The following is a 19,324-nucleotide window of genomic DNA, read 5'->3' as shown; positions in this document are numbered from 1 at the left end:
TTAGAGGAAAAGTATGAATTCTAAATTAAAAGTAAAAAAGTATCAAGATATATTTGTTCAATATAATTAAGAAGAAATAAAAACATATAAAGATATGAATTCATTAAGAAAAAATTATCATTTTTTGGATAGCACCAAAAAAAGAAATAGTCTAAATATCCTAAATTAAAAGTATAAGTATTCTGAATTTTATTTTTTTTTGGGTTCCTATTGTAATAATTTGGTAAGTGATGTTAGCAGTGGGCAAGCTATTGCAGCTTCCATTTCTTTCGCTTGTAAACCATGGGCTCAGATCTTCAAAGCCAATTTCCATTCGCTGTCGTATAAATACATCATATTCCTCCCGAATTACCCCCAACGCATTTTCACAACACAAACACAAACACAAACATCTCTCCGACAAAGTAATGGTGGCGCTCCTTGTGGCAACCTCCTCCGACCCTGCTTCCATCAACCCGGCCAATGCGCTGTTGGCCATGCCCGGGTGGCAACCCGGTCCCCATTTCCAGGTTCAAAGCAGCAACCATTTATGGGTACCCATCATGCACCTTTGCTGTTTTAATTGTTATTTTTGGTTGTGTTTGGTCCACTAGGATGATATGAAGAGCTTTGTGAATGAAGGGGTGAGGGTGTTGCTGCATGCAAAGAGCATAGTGGAGGAGGATGATTTAGACAGGAGGTGGGAGGAGGTGACTGGGGAGGCTGTTAATGAGGTCATCTTCTTTAGCAAACACACTGCTGTGTCCAACAAACCTGCCCTCACTGTCCACCCCATTGGTAAGTCTTCACTTTCTCTCTGCTTCTTTTTGTTTGTGTGTCTTGTAATGATTTTTTTGGTGCTGTATGTCTGTGTGTCTGCAGGCGTTCCTCATTTGCGTGAAGGTGACGTTCCACCTCAAGGTGGAAGACCTGGATGGGCAGCGCTGCCAAATCCTAGGATGGGGCCTTGGCTTCGCCTTTTGAAAAACATGGCTCAGGCTCATAATCTGGTCCCTGAATTCGAGGTTTGTTTGTTTGTTTGTTTGATTGGTTGGTATTTAGACCGGTTTTCTTTACTTGGCTTTTGATGTTGTTTCTTGCGTGACGTTTTCTTTGATTGGCTTTCGTTCGTTTCTCTAGTTATATCTTCGGTATTTCTGGTTTAGATTCAGCATTCCTGCAATTGCATGGCTTGTTTCCTGTTGAAGGAAGATGATGATGTTAAATTTTTAAAAGCAATTCTGCAGAATTTAATTTTCTCAATGTAGATTACTTTGGAGGCTACTCACCATGGACCGTTGACAAATAAGCCGACCATGTTTCTGGAGATTGGTGAGTGTTTTTTCCTTCCTTCTAGACCTATTATGCATTGATAGGTTATATATATTGTATTTTACCAGCAAATTGCATGATCGATTAGTTAAGTACTCGGAAAATATTTTGTTGTCTCTGCATCCTCCATCGTTTGTTTTTCAGATCAAGTGAGTCTTCATTTTGATGTTTAATCCCCTTTTCCATTTATATCCATTTTCTCCTTTTTTGAAAGTATTGCTTACTTGCAAAGAAGGTTTGATCTTGTCTATGTTTTCCATATGAGACAAAATATTGTATGCTAAAGAGAGATAAAATGGAGTTTCTAGATCAGTGATGTTATTTTAGCTTATTTTTTCATTTGAGTATATAGGGCATCTCTGCCCTTCCCTCTCTATGTTCCTTTGTTTAATTTAGGACATTGGTTCAATCGGTGAAATTTGTTTCCACCTAAAGAAAGTTCCCTTAGCTTTTCTTTGGCATAAATTTTGGGTAAGATAGGTATTTCTATCACGTCTCACCTCCTTGGACCAAGAACAGCACCACTCTCACTCTTTTTTCTGTCCCATAGAGGTAAATGAAGAAGAGTTAGTCTGGCCAGGGATTTGAGAACTGGATCACTGGATTGATCCAAGAAAAGGGATCCTCTCTCTCAAACATGGACATTCCACCTCCTTGGTTGACATTCGAGTTTTATTGAGATGGGTATCATTGGTCGAGTTCCCGGGAAATTCTGGTTGTCCAACATCTTTCTTCCCCGCCACATTCTTCAGTTCCAACAGTGTGGTATTCGGCTTTTGAAGCTGATCCATGCGAGTTTGGATAGCTTCCTGGAAAGCAGCTTCTATTGCTCTTTCAAGGTTCATTTGAGCTTCCAAAAGGTCCACTTACCAAGTCATATTCAGTGGTATCTGGCAAGTTGAGCCAATTGTTTGGTTTGGGACTGTAAATGACTAAAGATTGTATCACTCACCCCAACACACACCAGAGAAGACTTTTGATGATCTTCAACTACATATTATTGATTCTCTCTCCTCCTCTTTATTCCTTGTAGCTAACTCACTACATGCCATTGTCTTCTTTTCTTGCCCGCTCAACCCCCCCTATTTTTATGTTTTCTATAATAAATGTGCCAAACTTGTGCTTATTTTCCACATTTTGTATCAGCTGGCCCAAGTTTTCCTGTCTTATCATACCATAGTTTGTGGCTGATTAATTTCATGCTCAAGTTACACTGGAAGCTGCTACCAGTTAGATAGTACTGCTTAACACAACAACTCTTTTTCTATTCTGGTATAGGTAGTACTGAAGACTACTGGAAGAGACAGGATGCTGCTCAAGTTATGGCACAGGTTGGGCGGGGTTCTTAATAATTTTTTTCATTACTTTTCCATCAATATCTGAATTTCCCTGTATGGAGATCATATTCTTTTACACAATTTCTTCTGAGTGAAAAAAAACTTCCCTCTAACTGTCTATACCATAATAAATGCTTTAGTGACAACTGATTGGTAATATTTATTTAGTTGCTGAAATGATATTTTGTTTGGGTTTTTTTAGTTAGTCTGGGAAGGACTTGGACTTGGAGGTGGGACAGATGTAGGAAACTGGAGCAGGTAAATTTATCAAGCCAACTTAAACAAATGCAGTGACGATAGTTTGCATACTCATTTTATTTGGCATATACCTCCCGAGGTCTTCACATCTTGCTCTATTTCAGTATCCTCAGATGCAATATATGTTTAATATTTGGCTCTTTGATCTTACAATTCCTTTCTTGGTGGACTGTATGTTTTCCTGAAACATTTAAATTGTTTGTGTTATTACATAATTATCATTAAATCTTCCAACTACAAATGGTGATTTTTTTGTAACCTGAACCTAAATCTCACTCTTACAGGGAGAAGGATAACAAGAAAATTCTTCTTGGGATAGGTGGTGGACATTATGCGCCTCGACATATGGATGTAGTATTGTAAGTAATCATATCAGTCATAGCGGATCATGTCTGTATAATTTATGTTTTTGATATCAAAGAAACTGAACTATGCAGCTATTGGACGTTATTAACTTTTGGGTTATTCTGAAAACCTAACTTAGTTTATTCTGCAATTTGCTCCCTATATTGGGAGTTCTCTTGCTTTTTAAGCTTTCCATTATTCAAACTCACTCGCATCATTCGTTTACTTGCTATGCAATGAAGACTTTGTCATAGTATTAATAAAATTGATAAGTAAACATAGCTATTTGGTCTTCATCAACATTTTTATCATTACATTATCCATAAACTTCCATCATCAAATTTAATGTCCCCCTGATGAAGGGATATAAATTGTACATTCAAATATACTACGAAAATATAATGACTATAAAGCTTTGTATTATTACATCATGACTTAGGCTGAATAAACTTTTAAATCCATTTGAGAAGATATATACATAAAATTTTATGATCATGAAAAAGCTTTTTGTACCTTGCCAGTTTAAAATTTTATAATTTTTGTGTGCATTATATTTTCTGTGTTTTGCTCAAATAAAATATGAATACTTACTCTGCTTATCCAATCTAGGAAAGATAATGTGTGGGTGGGTCACCTACTTTCTGGATATTCAGTGCCAATGGAAGATCCAAAGCAGTCAAAAGGAGAAAAAGATGTGGAGATTGGTGGAACATGGAGAGAGTCTATAAAGGCTGCATATGAGGCCACTAAGTCTGCCTTTCCTGGTGGGGAAATTCTTGCACACCTAGACAACAAGTGAGCTTAATGAATATTGTCCTATGCAGTCAGAAATCTATTTGTATTGCTAATGCCAAAGCAAGAATTGAATGATATTTCTTGGATGAGTGCTGAACAGTTTATAAAAATATATTCCATAGACCCAACAATTTGCCAAAGGCTTCCACCTGCCATTCTCTTACAGCAATAGATTGCAAAGAAAATGGTGGAACAGCCTTTGGGTTAGGGAAAAGTGGAAAAAAGTGATAACTCCCTTTCCATCATCCCTGACTCCCACCTAGTTTGCGGACTTTTGGGCATTCTTCTTCACGGATTAATGAAGGCCTACTAAAGGAAAGTCACAAAACAAGTTTCTTGTAGAATCAACCTGGACCCTTCCTAGTTCTTTCCGTTGGTTACAGTTTTCACTTATCAAGAGTCATCTTCACTTCTTCTAATGTCTTACGAGTAGCCAATCAAGTGGCCGGCAAGCATGGTATGGAGCTTTAAACACAAAGTCGTAGCTTTGAAGTTGATCTGGATTTTATTTCTGTACTGCTTGAGGACAGAGTTATCATGTACAAGTTTTCGTAGGGGTTTTTGGTGCCTCAATTTGATCACCAAAAAAAGGCAGTGAGCAAACTAGCCCCAAGGTTGCTCACTTTCCAAATTAGTGGTCATTCACATTCCCCACGCCTCCATTGCTGACAGATTTTTATTACTGGGTTTGCTTGTTAGTAGTTTAAGTTAACGCTCTGATAACATGCTCATGTCAACTGCAAAATTTTTTAGATTCAAATAAGTATAGATGAGGGTTTTCTGCACTAGGAAAAAAACAAGAAAGAAGAAAACACTCTATGTGCAGGGCATGCTGCTGTCATTTGGACCTTGTTTCTGTTCCCAAATTACATATATTTTGTCCTTGATTACTAAAGTGATGTTCTTAGGAGTACTTTCAATGTTTCCTGTGTCTGTCCTTTTTTAGCTTTTATGGTTTTACACGAAGAAGGAAGTGGAATATTATGGACGTATATTGAAAATTAAGATATTTAAGTATGATTTTAGCTGTGAAGGTGATCCTGGCTTTAACATCACAGATAGACCTTAATGTTTTTTCCTTTTACTCAAGTTAGTCTTTACTCTAAACTAGTTTTTCTTCTGCAGGAGTTTCAAGGGCTGGCAGAGGAATGCTATAACAGGATTCCTTGCGGAGCAGAACATTAAAATTGGAAAACCGAATAACTTCTATTGAGGGCTGGCTGACTTTGGATGATATTATGTCATCAACTCTGCAGATTTTGACAGGCCATACTAGAAATTTTATTCAGTTCCCTTGAGAGCATTGTGATAGTTAAAGAATAGCTGAAGTATGAGATGCACTGATAAATTCCAATTCTTATGAAAAACAGTATTTACTTTATTTAAAATCATATAGCAGTACTATTTATGCATAAGGTTTCTAAACTGATTAGTTATTTAGCTGCGGTCAAACTCTTTAATAAAGTAATATTAATAATTAAATAGTGAATAAATAATAGCAAATAGCAAATGAATATAATATAACACTAGAAATAGCTAGAATAATACATTTTAGATGTTCTTTAAAATCGATTCAAATATATCATTATACTTGGGGTTTAAGTTTTAACTAAATACAATGTTTAAAAATAATAAGTATAATATATAAAGAATATATTTTGTTTATTAAGATAAAAGAATTATAAGAGATAAAATAATAATAATAATAATTATTATTATTAAATGTGTTTTTGTTTATCTCAGAAATATTTTTTATTAAATTAAAATATATCAGTAAAACTTTTACACTAGTTTTGGCTGGTTTTGGATTGGTTTAATTGATTTTTTTACATGTTTAGAAATTGTTTAGTTTTTGTGATTTAATACACTTTATCAGCTCAATGGATAGATCCAGTATGTTCATAATTATCTAGTAAAAAACTTTACGCAAATATGGTTTCCCCCCTTTTTTTATATATTTTCTTTCATCTTTTACTCCTTCAGAACTTCTTTTTTTTACTTTTTCTTTTCGAGTCATGATGATATGAGGTATAATTATTGATATGAGATATCAATGATGTTATACTTATAGTGTGATGCCTTATTTTCGTAATGCATGATCATGTCATCTTTTAATGGTATGATCCATAATGACATTATGTTAATTATAATGAAGTCATCTTTAATGAAGTAGGAATGAGAATTTTGCGATATTCAAATTTCATTTTCTAAATTAATTTTTTGGAATTGAGTTAATAACATGTTATTTAAATCATCGGTTAAAGTTTATTATAATAAAAAAAATTATTATTTTACTCACTCTATTGGTCTTATTTATAAAAAGATGTAAAAATATCAAATGATTTAATACATTATTAAATAAAATTGTAAAGAGAAAAAAACTTATAACTAAGAATATGATATGAAAAATACTTGAAAACTTTCCCTTGTAAAAATAGTCATTAAAAGATAATAAAAATTATTTTAAAAATAAAAATGATCAATTTGATACAACATTAAATAAAATTAGATAAAAAAACATATAATTAAGATATGATAATATGAAAAATAGTTGTTGAGAGATAATAAAAGTTGTTTCAACAAAATAAAAGTTTTTAAAGTAACACAAAAATTAAAGATCAAATAAAATAAAGACGATAACTCTTTATATTAACTTACACAATTAAATAATTGAGAGTCAATCATTTTTATGTAAAAAAAATCAATAATAAATAAAAATATTAAGAATATGTAATGATAATAATATAAGACATTAAATATATTTTTTCACTCAAATTAATAATACGTAATTTTTTATAACTAAAAAATATATAAAGTGTAATCAAAATTGTAATATATATATATATATATATAATTAATAAACTATGAATATTTTAATAATTTAAACAATAAATAAAAACAATAAATATATATTAACATAATCATTCTTGTTCTTATATTTAATTAAAAAATAGAATATTAATCATACTTATACTCGTATTGAGTAGATATAAAAATTTTCCATGGATTTGTTCATTACTTTTATTAGTAAATTGATAAAGATGAAGTTTTAATGATATTCGAATCAAGTCAAGAGAAATCAAAATTCAAGAAGATCTTTCAAAATTGTAATTTATTGTTTAGGACTTAGGTTTTAGTGGTTTTCATTCCATGTACTTTCATATTTTAAAATTGTTGTTTAGAATAAAAAACACATTGTATTAATCAATTAAACCTAGTGTTAATCGATTAATCATGATAAATGTTAAAACTCATATTGCTTCTGCAATAATCGATTAAAATACCTTTTAATCGATTAACAAGTGGATTAATCGATTAAAGGTGATCGTTGGAGTTTTCTAGCCATTGTGCTCATTTTAATCGATTAACAAGTATTTTAATCGATTAAAAGCATTAAATGGCTGAAAATGAAGAATGGAAGAGTCTTTGCTTGAATTTATAAATAGGCTTTCTTTTTCCTTCAACGATAACTCTTTCCTTATGCTCTAGAACTCAAAAACTCTTGAGAATTGTGTGATATTGTTCAGCTAAAGAAACTATTGTCTGTGGAGCTGTTGAAGTGCTACTACGATAATAGAGGAGTGCAGGTTCATCTCTTGTGATATCAAGAGAGGTGGTTTCTAAACTTTTACAAATTTTTTCTTTGTGATTATAATTTATAATTGTTTTGTGAGTAGTGAACTATTTATCTTGATTTGAGATAAGCGATTGAATGTAGGATTGATAATAAAATCTGAACCAGGATAAAATCATTTGTGCAAATTTTTCTCAATCTTACTTTCTCTTTACTTTATCATTATTATATGCTTAGTAAGTTAAATTAAGAAGAAATTTTAAAAGACACAAGTTCGTATTAAAAACTAATTCATCATTCTTTCTTTGTTATTTCACGCTAATAATTCTACAACACAATTTTGACATTTCTATTAAATATTTGGAAATATTAATAATTAAAGCTCATTTTTTTTCTTGTTATAAATATTTAAAAAATAAAATTGTTAAACATGGATTATATATGCAGTTCTCATTATTTTTTTATTAGTTTAATTTTTTAACAATAAATATTAATTATTAATATATATTTTTAGCATAAGAATTCAAATTCATGATATATTTTCTTCTTTCTATTTCTGCTACTAAGTCCACCTTGATCTCCAAATTTCTTAGTAACTTAAAGACTTAATTGTATTTATTAACGTTTTATTTTTCTGAATTCTACTTCCATTTTTTTTCGCATTTTTGTCTGTAATTTTTCAGAATATTATAAAATTTGTTCTATTATAATATCTTCATTAAATATTAAATTATATTAGCACTCTCTTAACTATTGAACTGTCATTAAGCATGCATTTAAAATAACTTTTTTAAAAATAATGACAATATTCAACTGCCGGAATAATTTTATTTAAAGTAATGAATTTTATTTTTCTTTTTTCTTTCTCTCTTTCTACTATAATTTTTACTTTGCTTCTTATAGGATTATACTATTTATACTAACTCTCAATGTTTGTAGAAAACTAATGGAAATTGGTAATAAATTTTTATGTTTGCATTTCTTCAATTTAGAAAACACAATAACAGAGAAGTTGGAAAAATAATAAAATTATTAATAGTAATGGCTAAAAGTCATCTCTATCTTAAAAAAAAGTAAGTTACTTAAGTGTTTGAATTTTAAATAGGAAATTAAGTTGGGTCAAACTTGATTCTAATTGAAAAATAATAATAATTCAATTTAACATTAAAAAGTTAATTGGAGTCGGAGATTAATTTTAATATTATCTGGATCTAGAACAGAAGTTTCAAACATTGTATTGACATACAATGTTAAAAAACAATATCATAAAATAGAAAGAATAACACTATAATGAATATAATCAAAACAAGAAACTCTTAAGCTCTAACAACAAAAATATATCATGAATTAAGAATAAATTTATTTTATTTTCCAATTTTTTATTAACAATTTTGCACTCCTAATTTTTTTTCTCAGATTTTAAAAGTTCACAATTCTGGTTCAATCTTTAGTTTCGTATACACTTTTCTTCGGCAAATTGAACCCTAAATCTTATATATACGTTATTGGCGTCTTAATAAATAATGTAATTAGCCAAATATAAAAATCATGAGTAAACTTGACGATTCAATCAATATTACGAATTTCCTAAAACGTAGAAACTAAAACCACAGGAAATAAATAATAGGAGGACGAAAATTGGAGAAAAAAATTAAAGACAAAACAATATTGTAATTCAGTCAAACAAAATAAGTTGAAGAAACTCAAATCAACAGAATATAGAAGGAAATATTAAGGTAAATTTTACAAATTGAATTTAAAAAATTCAATAATGAATGCATAAACGAAAAATGGATAAAAAGAGAAAACATTAAAGCACAAATTAATTGTATTAAGGTAATAAATTAAATAAAAATAACCAAAATCATATAATAAAGATTACTCCTTTCTTTTTCAAGTGTCAATTTTAGAAGAAGAAAAATTATTTATGTTGGTTTTCAAAATTCAAGATAATTAATTATTATTTTCTGTCAATTTTATCTTTAATTTTGGTCAAATTTGGAATTAGTTATGCACTTACAAATACTTTGCATATGGCAAAATATAACCAAAAATGTATAATGAGAACTTTTAGAATTATATTATAGAAGGAAAATGAATTTCTTGGTATCAAAATCTTAGAATACAAGTAAAAGAAGATGAAGGTAGTATTACTATTTTTTTTAAAATGACCAACATTTAAGATTTCAAATTAAAATTAAGAAATATATTAAATGGCATTAACTAACAATAAAAGTGATATTAATTATTCTCCAAAAAAGAAAAATAATGTGAATTGACCAAAGTTTTCTTCTTAAAATACATAGTAGTTATCATAAAAGAATTTTAATGGAAATATGTTCAAGGAATGTTGTATCAACTACTCTTGAATAAAGTAGTTAAAAAGAACATCGTAAATGTTTTATATTTACAAAAGACCATTTATTCTAGGAGAGACAGAGACTGGAATAAGATTGTGGAGGTTGTAAAACGACAGAAGAGAACAACGTTTTGGTGTGAAATTAAATTTTTGATGTCAGAAGGAGATAAAAAATAAGGTCCTAATTTAAAGCTCTAACAATACCTATTAAATATACATTGGTCCCCTCTTATACTTCACATTAAATGCAAAACCAAATAACATGTCAATAGTTTCTGTTACTGGTTATAGAAAATATTATCCATGGAGTAGGATTACTTATTTTAAAATTTTAGAGAAATAAATGTGTAATTAAATTTTTATATAGAACAAAATTTCCTGTTTAGAAAACTATAAAGACTAGAAGGAATTTAAGTCAAAATAATGATTATCTTTTAATTACAATTATACGTGTTGATATTTCGATCAAATATTGAATACTTTCTGAATATCTTCATATTATATTAAAATGATTTATGTTGTTTACATTTGTCTTTCAAAAGTATACTACATTATAAGATGAGATAAATAGCACAAGATTTTGTTATTAGGAAAGGAATACTTTTTATATACCTTTCTCCCTTAGACACTGCCAACTATAATACATTTTGAAATAACCTCTTCTTCTCTTTGCCTACTTTTGTGTTGCCAACTCCACTCCATTCTTGATTGTTTTCTGCTTTAATTTCAACATGGAATGTTTCTTTTGTCGCCTATGGTACTCTCTCCCTCTCTCTCCCCCCACCTGTTTGTTATGTGAACTGTGAAATGGCTATCCACATTTTAAGTCTTAGCTCTATCTCTATTGTCATTTGGCCTTTTTTGTGGTGAGTGCAGTTACATTTTTCTTTGTAATTGACTTGGATGTAGTTTTTTGTCCTATTTTTGTTTCTTTCATTTGTGATTCCATGTATATATATTACATATTATTATATGTTTTATGGGGCTAAGAAGGTTTGACAAGTTGATGTTAATTTCTCATATCGGTTGTGCTGGTTCCCTTTTTTTCCCATCATGTGATTGAGGTGTATGCGTTGTAACAGACCTTGAATTTTCACTGTACTCTTCTGGATTTGTAGACTTGTGTTTGATTTGTTTTGAGGGCTAAACCTCAATCCAATCAGAGCTCTAAAGGACAAGATATTGGTAGGGAATTTGATGGTGTCAAATCAATCTGAGTTTGAATATTTGTAGCTGAAAAGCTTTTCCAAAAGTTTAGGATTTCTAAACTTTTTCCCTTTGTCCTTTTATACATCGAGTACTACCCTAGGATTCTATTCAGTTAGTCCAAAACCAAATCTTTTACTAATAAAAGAAAAAGGATGCAGGAACATGCTTTTACAACTTTACATATAAGCATAAACTCGAACTCTTAATGATTGGGATATGCTGAGAGGATATGAGATGCTTAAGTCATAATATGGTCCCCCAATTTGATTAGTTCTCAGTGTTCTTAAAGCTTATGTTTGAATTGCACTGTAGTTCGAATTGGGTTCTAATCAATACTATTTGCATCAAAAGTTCGTAATAGATGTGTGGAAAAAAGGGTCTTACAGTCTTTATAAGATAGAAATGTTTCCCTTCTGCTGAAATCAAAACAAATATCTAAATTCTTTTATGAATAGTGAAATGTCACTTTTGTTTTGTCTTCTTGATTTAAAGAGGTTATCTTTTGAGTCACTTTAGGACTTTTAAGATTTGATGCTTCATTCACACTAACCTAGTTATTCCTGTTTTCTGATTCTCAGGTTCGTATAATATATTTAGTAATCTGGCTAGTCTCGTTGATTGAATATACCTGTTGTAAACCAGAAAGTTTTTCATTGGTTTGAACTCTACATGGACAATGAAACTAGGTAACAAACTTTTAGTTTAGTTCTGGTTTCTGCTTTTGGTACTTTTATTGTCTCTAGCAGCTATACTTAACACATTCTCTGTGATAATAGGGGTTAACTTATGCATATTATTGAATTAGTTTGGTCTTGATTCATAATAACTTCTTGTTTCAAGCATGGTTTGCTTATTGCCATTCATATATTGTTGAATATGATTCTTCCAAGTCCATGACATAACCTTTCTTGACACGAATTTACTGAATTCCTTTATCTTGTTTATTGTGTTTGTTTTATGATCAAGTGATTTTTATTGTGAAAATTGGACCTAGCAAATTATTTTCTTCTATTTGAAAATGTATGTACAGAACTAGAACTGGCTTCTTTACATTCAAATATTGGCCTTGGCCTTGAATCTCAATCATTTGACTCCAATGACAGTGATGTAATATTCTACTGGATGCAAATCAGAACACCACAAAATAAAGGAATGCGAAACTAGAGCCTCCACCGAAACAGAGACGTATAATGGATTCAACTCTATCACCCTGTGACATGGGGTCAGTAGATTTCTCGACAACAATTAAACTTGATTTAGAAAATGATTATGAAGCACAGGTCAGGGACTCTGTTGATTCAGCACCCCATTCTTCGCAGGAAATAGAGTCATTTGGGATGCTTCACCATGATACGGAATCGGTGAAAAACTCCTTCAATTCACCAATCCATGACTCACTCGCGGAAACAGGCTCATTAGAGGGTTCTGCAGATCTATATATGGACAAAAGTGTTACAGCATGTGAACCAGAACATGTAATGTGTCACAAAGAGACTAGTTACAACATTATTAAGGATATATGTGTGGATGAAGGAGTCCATACCAACGATAAGATTACTTTTTGGAGAAAAGTAGACGAAAACATCCACAAAACTTATTCTTCTCGGAGTTATGGAAGTAAAGAAACAGTGAAAGACAATGCTGGGATCAGTTTATTAAATCCATCACTAACAGATGAATCTGAACAATCCAAGGATTTGATGCAGCTCAATGAAGGTGCAACTAGAAAACTTGCTGATAACGTGTATAAGGAGATTGTTGTGCCTGAAGATAACGTTTTGTTACAAGATTTAGACAGAGAAAAATCCAGGACATCAACTGTTGAGGGTAATGAAATCAGACACGACCATGCAAAGGTATCCAACAATTTTCCCGTGTGCAATTTGCATGAGTTAAACATCAATGTCACATAGTCCATATCTTGCCATATATTATGGAGCATTGTCTAAACGAAATTCACCTTATGTTGATGACAACTTCTTTAGGAATATCTGTGAGTGAGAGCACTCATGTGAATGGAGTAAAGATCCTTTATTTTTAATTATTATTGCAGGTTGATAATGACCCTGAGTTTCACTCCCAACCTGACAAGTCCAAAACTGTGATTGAGAATGATGCAGTGTTTTCTAGTCCAGCTTTGGAATCAAAAACTAAAATCCTTGGCAGTAGTAGTTCACTGCAGCAGAATGAAAACATGGACCATAAGTTAGATCATTCGGGTCATGGAAGTAGTCAAGTTAGTGACTGTAATTGTGGTCAAACTCAAGATGCAGGTGTGAACTCTGACGAGCAGGGTGTAAAAGATCAAGTTTTTCCAAGATTAGACGAGTCAAGTTCCTTCTCTGTTGGGTACTTAGGACCTCTACCTTATTGTGGTAGCATCTCTCTTCGATCAGATAGCAGCACAGCTAGCTCACGGTCCTTTGCCTTTCCCATGTAAAAAAAAAAATGCCTCAAAACTTGTTAGTTCCTCTTTAAGCATTGAAAAATGAACACACTGATTTGCTTCTGGTTCTTGCAGATTACAATCAGAATGGAATAGCAGTCCAGCAAGGTTGACAAAATCTGGTAGTAGGCGTCGCAGTAAACAGCAGGGTTGGACGCACCGCCTTTTCTGCTGTAAATTCTGAAAGTTTATTGTTCCCTATAGCCTTATAATAATAGTTCATATATATCAGTCAATTTTTCTCAGTATCAGGCATATACATATATCTCCATTGTTTGGTCCTATATGTAAGCACAAGTTCTTTTTATTTCCCTTAATTGCATTTGTTTCTTACTTTTTATTTTACCCATATATATGATCAAAATTTTATTTCCTTGTCAATAATTCACTGTAGATGCTATTTTTGAATGTTTATGGTATATGCTTTATGCTATAAAAGTAACTACAAAAAACTGTAAAAGTAGTTGCAACTTGCAAGAAAGTTTAATGATTAAAGTCTCTTGAATCTTGATGTGGTTGCAAAAATTTAATGCTACATGGATTTGTTCCAGCATTGGTGATGTCATGAGTGAACGCTCAGAAAATGTTCCTTTAAGAGTCAAAGTTCTTTATTGCCATACAGAATATAAATTTTGACATGCAATTCCACGAGGAGGAACTTCTTAGCTCTACCATCACTGCTTCAACCATAAAACATGAACACAACTTCGTCCCATTTCAACTTCATCAACAAATGATTATATTTATTTTTGTCAAATATTTTATTTTCCTTTTATAATATTTCCTATAAAGCTAATTATATTCTTTTGTTTGTAATCTAATAAATAATCTAATTTTCTTTTATTGTATTCATTTATGGATATAATAATTTTTTATCTTAAACCAAATATTTGAATATCAGCTATTTATTTTTAATGGTATTTTTCTTTTATCGTCTATTTTAAATACTATAAATAATTATATTTTTATTTTTATTAGATTTTTTTATATTGTTTTTATCACAGCTAATTTAAAAAAATAAATAGAATTCCGTCGTTCACAATATAGCCTAATTACATGTATTTTAAAAAAAATGATGATTTAAAGTATGTGATTAGACTAAAAAATTCAAATAAGTTAGAAATATAATTAAATTATAGTATATAAATATCATATAAATAAAAAATAAAAATTGAAAGCTTATTGAATAAACTTTCAGAAAAGAGAGTGGTGTCTCTTAATGGACAACTTAAGTATCTTATCTTTCCTTAGTCAAAGTGTTTACTAACTAGTTTCACAAATTTTCTAACAAAATTTTTTAAAGAAAAATTATGATAAAAAAACCAAAAAAATTATTTACTAAACTAAAATAACTAAAGAAAATAAAGTGAAATAAATGATAGAGAAAAAACAAATAGACAAAAAAGAAAACGTTAATGATAAACAAAAATAAAATAAAACAAGAATCAAAATAATAACAAATTTAACTGTGTTCCTCGGCAACGACACCAAATTTGATAACATTGTTATTGATGCGATCAAATTAATACTATTAAATTACAATAACTTCACTATTGCTAAGATAGTAGCCAATAAAATAGAAAGAGCAAATTCAACCCTAATTTGTCTGGAAACACGCAATTGATTTATAACAAATTAATTCTTATAAAAACTATACAAAAGAGATTAGTCAAATAAAATGATAGAAATAATAAAAGAAAATAAAAGATTAAACAACAAAATAACAAAAGATAGAAAAAAATATTTAAAAAGATAAAAACAATGATAAAGAAAATAGGTTGTTTGACTACTTTTTAAAATAGTATTCATCATTGGTTATCTAAATATTAATTTTCAATTAATTATTGTCTTAGATTTTCAAATTAATCAATGTAGATTCTCAATTAATTTGTTGGTGTTCTCACTGTTAACCAAAGTACATTCTTAATTAAAAGCAAACAAGAAGTTTGTAGATTAATCATAAGCAAAGTACATTTTTAATTAAATATTATTGTGCCTAATCATGTCTATTATTTTACCTCTTATATCAAGTATGAAGTTAATTAACCAAAGTAATTCTTGATTAATTCTTATTAAAGTTTTTACTACTAATCAAAGTACATTCTCAATTATTGGCTAAAATTCATTCAACCACATGAAAGTTTCTAAATTTAATCAAAGAAAAATTTCAACTAAAATTAAAAACCCTTAGACTCATATGATTGATATGTTATATAGATTTAAAATCATGCTTACTATCTATAATGTAAAAATAATTACTTTTACTTGATTAAGAAGCAAAATACATAGATAAAAATAAATCATAAGAATAAAAAAAAACAAACAAATTTATTCATTTAACCTCATAATCTAGTTAAGAAATTACAACATAATCAACCCGAGAGGCTTAACACTCCATGAAATTTGGAAATGACATGAAAATAGAAGAAGAGAGGGTGAAGCATGTGAGAGAAGAGAGGACGAAATTTGAACCCCAAAGGATTCCTCAAGCTCCTCGTTGTGTTTTTCTCAGTGTCTTTACATAGGAATTAGACTGGCTTTGTTTTGGGCTTTTTTTGCTATTATAATCTCATTTCTGATAAGTAATATCCCCCAATTATCTTCTAAATAATCTAATATCTTCAAGATATATTTGATTGTTGTAGAGATCTAAAAATATTTCATAATATCTTTTCTAAATTCCAAAAGATTTGAAAAATATTATCTTTTTATATTTACTCATATAGATAAATAATGTAATTATTTAACAATATCAAATAAAATATCTTAAGATATATTTTCTCTAGATTATATTTTATCATAAACATTTATCAATTATCAAAGCCCTTTTTGTAGAAAAAAAAATCTGCAAGATCCAATTTTTATTAATTGTTCCATCTTTTTGACTTAGCCAAATTTCTTCATTTTTTTCATGCTATGCTTGAATAGACTTCTTGTCGTCTTGATTATTTTTTATTCTTGGATATATCTTTAAGGTCATAAAAGTTTAACTAATTCATTTTCACACCTTAATGAGCTCAACTTAGTTGCAACTAACACTCCTCAAAATATCCAAAAAGCATTTATGCAACTAAAAAAATATTTTTAACATGTTTTTGTATCACATGCTGAATAAACTCGATTATAAAAAATCCTAATTAAAATATTCTATTAAAGTACAAAAACCAATTAAGAATCTAATATTAAAGGCTAAATGAGACATAAATATGCACTCATCACTTCTCCACAACATAACTTTCATATGTAGTTCTAAATACACAAAGAATACTCATATTAATGATCTGAACATACCCTTATAGTCACAAAAGAACAAAGAATCTCTTTGAGTTAGCTAGAATCACATGCAAGCTTCATATAAGCCACATGTAAGCATATTAGAACAGACTCAAGAAAAAGAGCAAAAGGTAAACTTACTCTAATCACACTTTTGATCGATTGATTGTATAACCCTCTACCTCAGGAGTCCTAAGGTAGGCTAAATATTGAAACAAGTGAAAGATGGGGTTAAAATCTTAGAGAAATTGTAGAGAAAGATTTGTAGTAAAGGGTTTAAAGATATTATGGTTTTTATATTATGAAACTAGACTAATAAAAAAATTATTTATATATTAACTTTTTAATAATAAAATAATTGAGTGTCATCAATAATATCACTTCTACTCTTATACTATTTTTTAGATCCTCATAAGTTTGGCAGGAGGTAGAGACAACTTGGCTCCAACTTAAGATCAAGACGACTTAACCTAGATCAAAATTTGGGACTAATAGGCTAAGGCTGAAGGTCAAGGTGATTCGATCCAGGCCAAAGGGTCAAGTTGAATCATCCCAAGCATAGGGTCGAACCAAGTCAACTAGAGCCTTGGTCTAGCCAAGTCAACCTAGACCTAAGTCAAGTCAAGTTGGCCCACGTCCAGGTAGAGTTCTATCGGCATGAGCTTTGGTCGAGTCAAATTTCCCAGGCCTAGGTTGACTTAAGTCAATTCTGACCAATATTAAGGTGCGAGACCCATGTTAACATGGATCAACCTAGGTTTAGACCGAGCCGAATTGACCTAACCATGTCTAATAAACCTAATAATCAAGTATATTAAATCAATGTCACCAACTTTAATCTAATTAAAAAAATGGGTTCAATCTAGATTTAATCCAATTTAAATTGAATTAAAAAAACAAAATTTAGTTAAAATGAATCTATATTATCGATCCAATCTATTTTATTATATCCAAATTAGATTTTAAAAAATTCAATTCATACCTTTTCTTAAGCGATCCAATACTATAACAATTTTATTTCACTATGGTTGTTATGTATATTGTTTAATCTGATACTTTATAATTAATTTATTTTATTTTCTTACATTTTCTAAGATAAATTGACACAGTTGTCGATGAAATCTACGTTTATAAGATTACAAAATATTCCATTAGGATGCTAAAATCTTTATATAAGTGTATAAAAGAAATTAGGATACCAAATATATAGAATATATAAAAAATACATCAAAGTTTTATAAGATATTTTATGTACTGTGTAGAGTTAAAGGTTTACTTACCTTTCCAAGTAAGGTCTATAGCCTTAACATAGTAGGGTACCGGGTACAGAGGACCAGATATCTCAGTCTGAATGTCGGGTATTGATGTCTCCTAACTAAGAGCGTGCATGGATAGCCAAAAGGATTGAAGCTCGTGGTTGGGTCTTGACAGGTAATTGGACCAGTGGGTTTCAAGACTGATGGACCCACATAATTGTGGCTTATCTAGCTGAGTAGAAATTAAAATATTCTTCCTCTTTCAACGAGTATATGTGGTAGTATATGTTTTGCACATTTTGAAATTTGGGTGCAAATCTAGTTTGATCCAATATCTATTCAACAATCTATGATATTACGACATGAGAGAGAACTTTGTTTGGTATTAAACATCCAACATTTAATGTCACAACAATTAATAATATCTTTTTTCCAAAGAAAAGACATTAATTAGGTCATTTCAAATTTCTTTAGCAAAATAATAAAAAATTTAATTTTGTCTAATCTAAAAAACCATTTAATGCCACATGTACATCATCATTAGTAAATCTACATTATCCCATATCTCAAAATTAAGATCATTTGACCCGGCGCCATCAATGTGCCATATTTGTTAATTTATTGGCAAGTGAACCAATGTTTAAGTAGTATTTTGAAAAGTTTGAATGTCATTTCTTAATATCAGTTAAACTAATTAGACTAATGATAAACATTGTTGGATTCAAATTTTGTAAGAGATGAAATTAAATCGAAAGTTTTCAAGGTTTTATAGATCAAACCTTAAGATCTTAAAGAAAGATGATGCATGTATTTGTATTTCATTTGGTATATTAGTTTAAGGTTTCTCGTGTTTTTTGTAAGGATAATCATTGTATTGATAAGTTAGTTATTTTGATTTTTACACATAGACACGAGTATAAGCGGTTTAATATCTTGTCATCATTTATTTCTTTAGATTTTTTTTTCATAATAAGTATAGGTTGCTTATGTTTCGTGCAATGTAATTTCTTAAAATGGGTTTGATGTGGTGTTCCATACTTTTTGTATTCTCTTATCTTTTTGTATTCTCTTATCTTTATTTTTATTTTGAATAATATTTTTCATGTGATGGTAAATGATAGATGGACTTTGAGGTGTCACCATAACTTAAATGTCAAAGTT

At 30.0% G+C, this 19,324-nt stretch overlaps 2 protein-coding genes across 8 annotated transcripts; both read left to right on the top strand.

The window, feature by feature from the left end:
* Positions 1 to 218: 218 nt before the first annotated feature.
* Positions 219 to 5,434, top strand: LOC108324367 (D-aminoacyl-tRNA deacylase). Of its 2 annotated transcripts, XM_017557317.2 has the most exons (9): positions 219 to 509; positions 594 to 777; positions 862 to 1,004; positions 1,248 to 1,311; positions 2,590 to 2,642; positions 2,851 to 2,906; positions 3,191 to 3,265; positions 3,861 to 4,046; positions 5,172 to 5,434. In XM_017557317.2, exons 1-9 carry the CDS (start codon positions 231 to 233, stop codon positions 5,257 to 5,259), a joined length of 1,128 nt encoding a protein of 375 aa, XP_017412806.1. In that variant the 5' UTR covers positions 219 to 230; the 3' UTR covers positions 5,260 to 5,434. The 2 variants fall into 2 exon arrangements, with proteins under 2 accessions (XP_017412806.1, XP_017412812.1); XM_017557323.2 differs by lacking the exon at positions 3,861 to 4,046.
* A 5,152-nt stretch (positions 5,435 to 10,586) lies between these two features.
* On the top strand, positions 10,587 to 14,005 carry LOC108338734 (uncharacterized). Of its 6 annotated transcripts, XM_017575814.2 has the most exons (6): positions 10,587 to 10,736; positions 11,767 to 11,874; positions 12,292 to 12,410; positions 12,508 to 13,044; positions 13,242 to 13,624; positions 13,710 to 14,005. In XM_017575814.2, exons 4-6 carry the CDS (start codon positions 12,526 to 12,528, stop codon positions 13,816 to 13,818), a joined length of 1,011 nt encoding a protein of 336 aa, XP_017431303.1. In that variant the 5' UTR covers positions 10,587 to 10,736; positions 11,767 to 11,874; positions 12,292 to 12,410; positions 12,508 to 12,525; the 3' UTR covers positions 13,819 to 14,005. The 6 variants fall into 6 exon arrangements, with proteins under 6 accessions (XP_017431303.1, XP_017431288.1, XP_052737009.1 ...); XM_017575799.2 differs by having other exon boundaries at positions 12,292 to 13,044; XM_052881049.1 differs by having other exon boundaries at positions 10,587 to 10,845; positions 12,322 to 13,044.
* Positions 14,006 to 19,324: the final 5,319 nt, after the last annotated feature.

The sequence above is a fragment of the Vigna angularis genome, chromosome 1 (genome assembly GCF_016808095.1).
Source record: "Vigna angularis cultivar LongXiaoDou No.4 chromosome 1, ASM1680809v1, whole genome shotgun sequence".
In the NCBI taxonomy this organism is placed as follows: Eukaryota; Viridiplantae; Streptophyta; class Magnoliopsida; order Fabales; family Fabaceae; genus Vigna; species Vigna angularis.
Note: the sequence above shows the minus strand (reverse complement) of the source record. Positions and strands in the feature narration are given on the sequence as shown.

Coding starts and splice junctions, on each gene's coding strand:
- LOC108324367 (XM_017557317.2), top strand. CDS start 231: ATGTTAGCAGTGGGCAAGCTATTGCAGCTTCCATTTCTTTCGCTTGTA. Junction 778..861: donor CCTCACTGTCCACCCCATTG/GTAAGTCTTCAC, acceptor GTGTGTCTGCAG/GCGTTCCTCATTTGCGTGAA. Junction 2,643..2,850: donor CTGCTCAAGTTATGGCACAG/GTTGGGCGGGGT, acceptor GGGTTTTTTTAG/TTAGTCTGGGAAGGACTTGG.
- LOC108338734 (XM_017575812.2), top strand. CDS start 12,379: ATGGATTCAACTCTATCACCCTGTGACATGGGGTCAGTAGATTTCTCG. Junction 13,045..13,241: donor TCAGACACGACCATGCAAAG/GTATCCAACAAT, acceptor TTATTATTGCAG/GTTGATAATGACCCTGAGTT. Junction 13,625..13,709: donor CGGTCCTTTGCCTTTCCCAT/GTAAAAAAAAAA, acceptor TGGTTCTTGCAG/ATTACAATCAGAATGGAATA.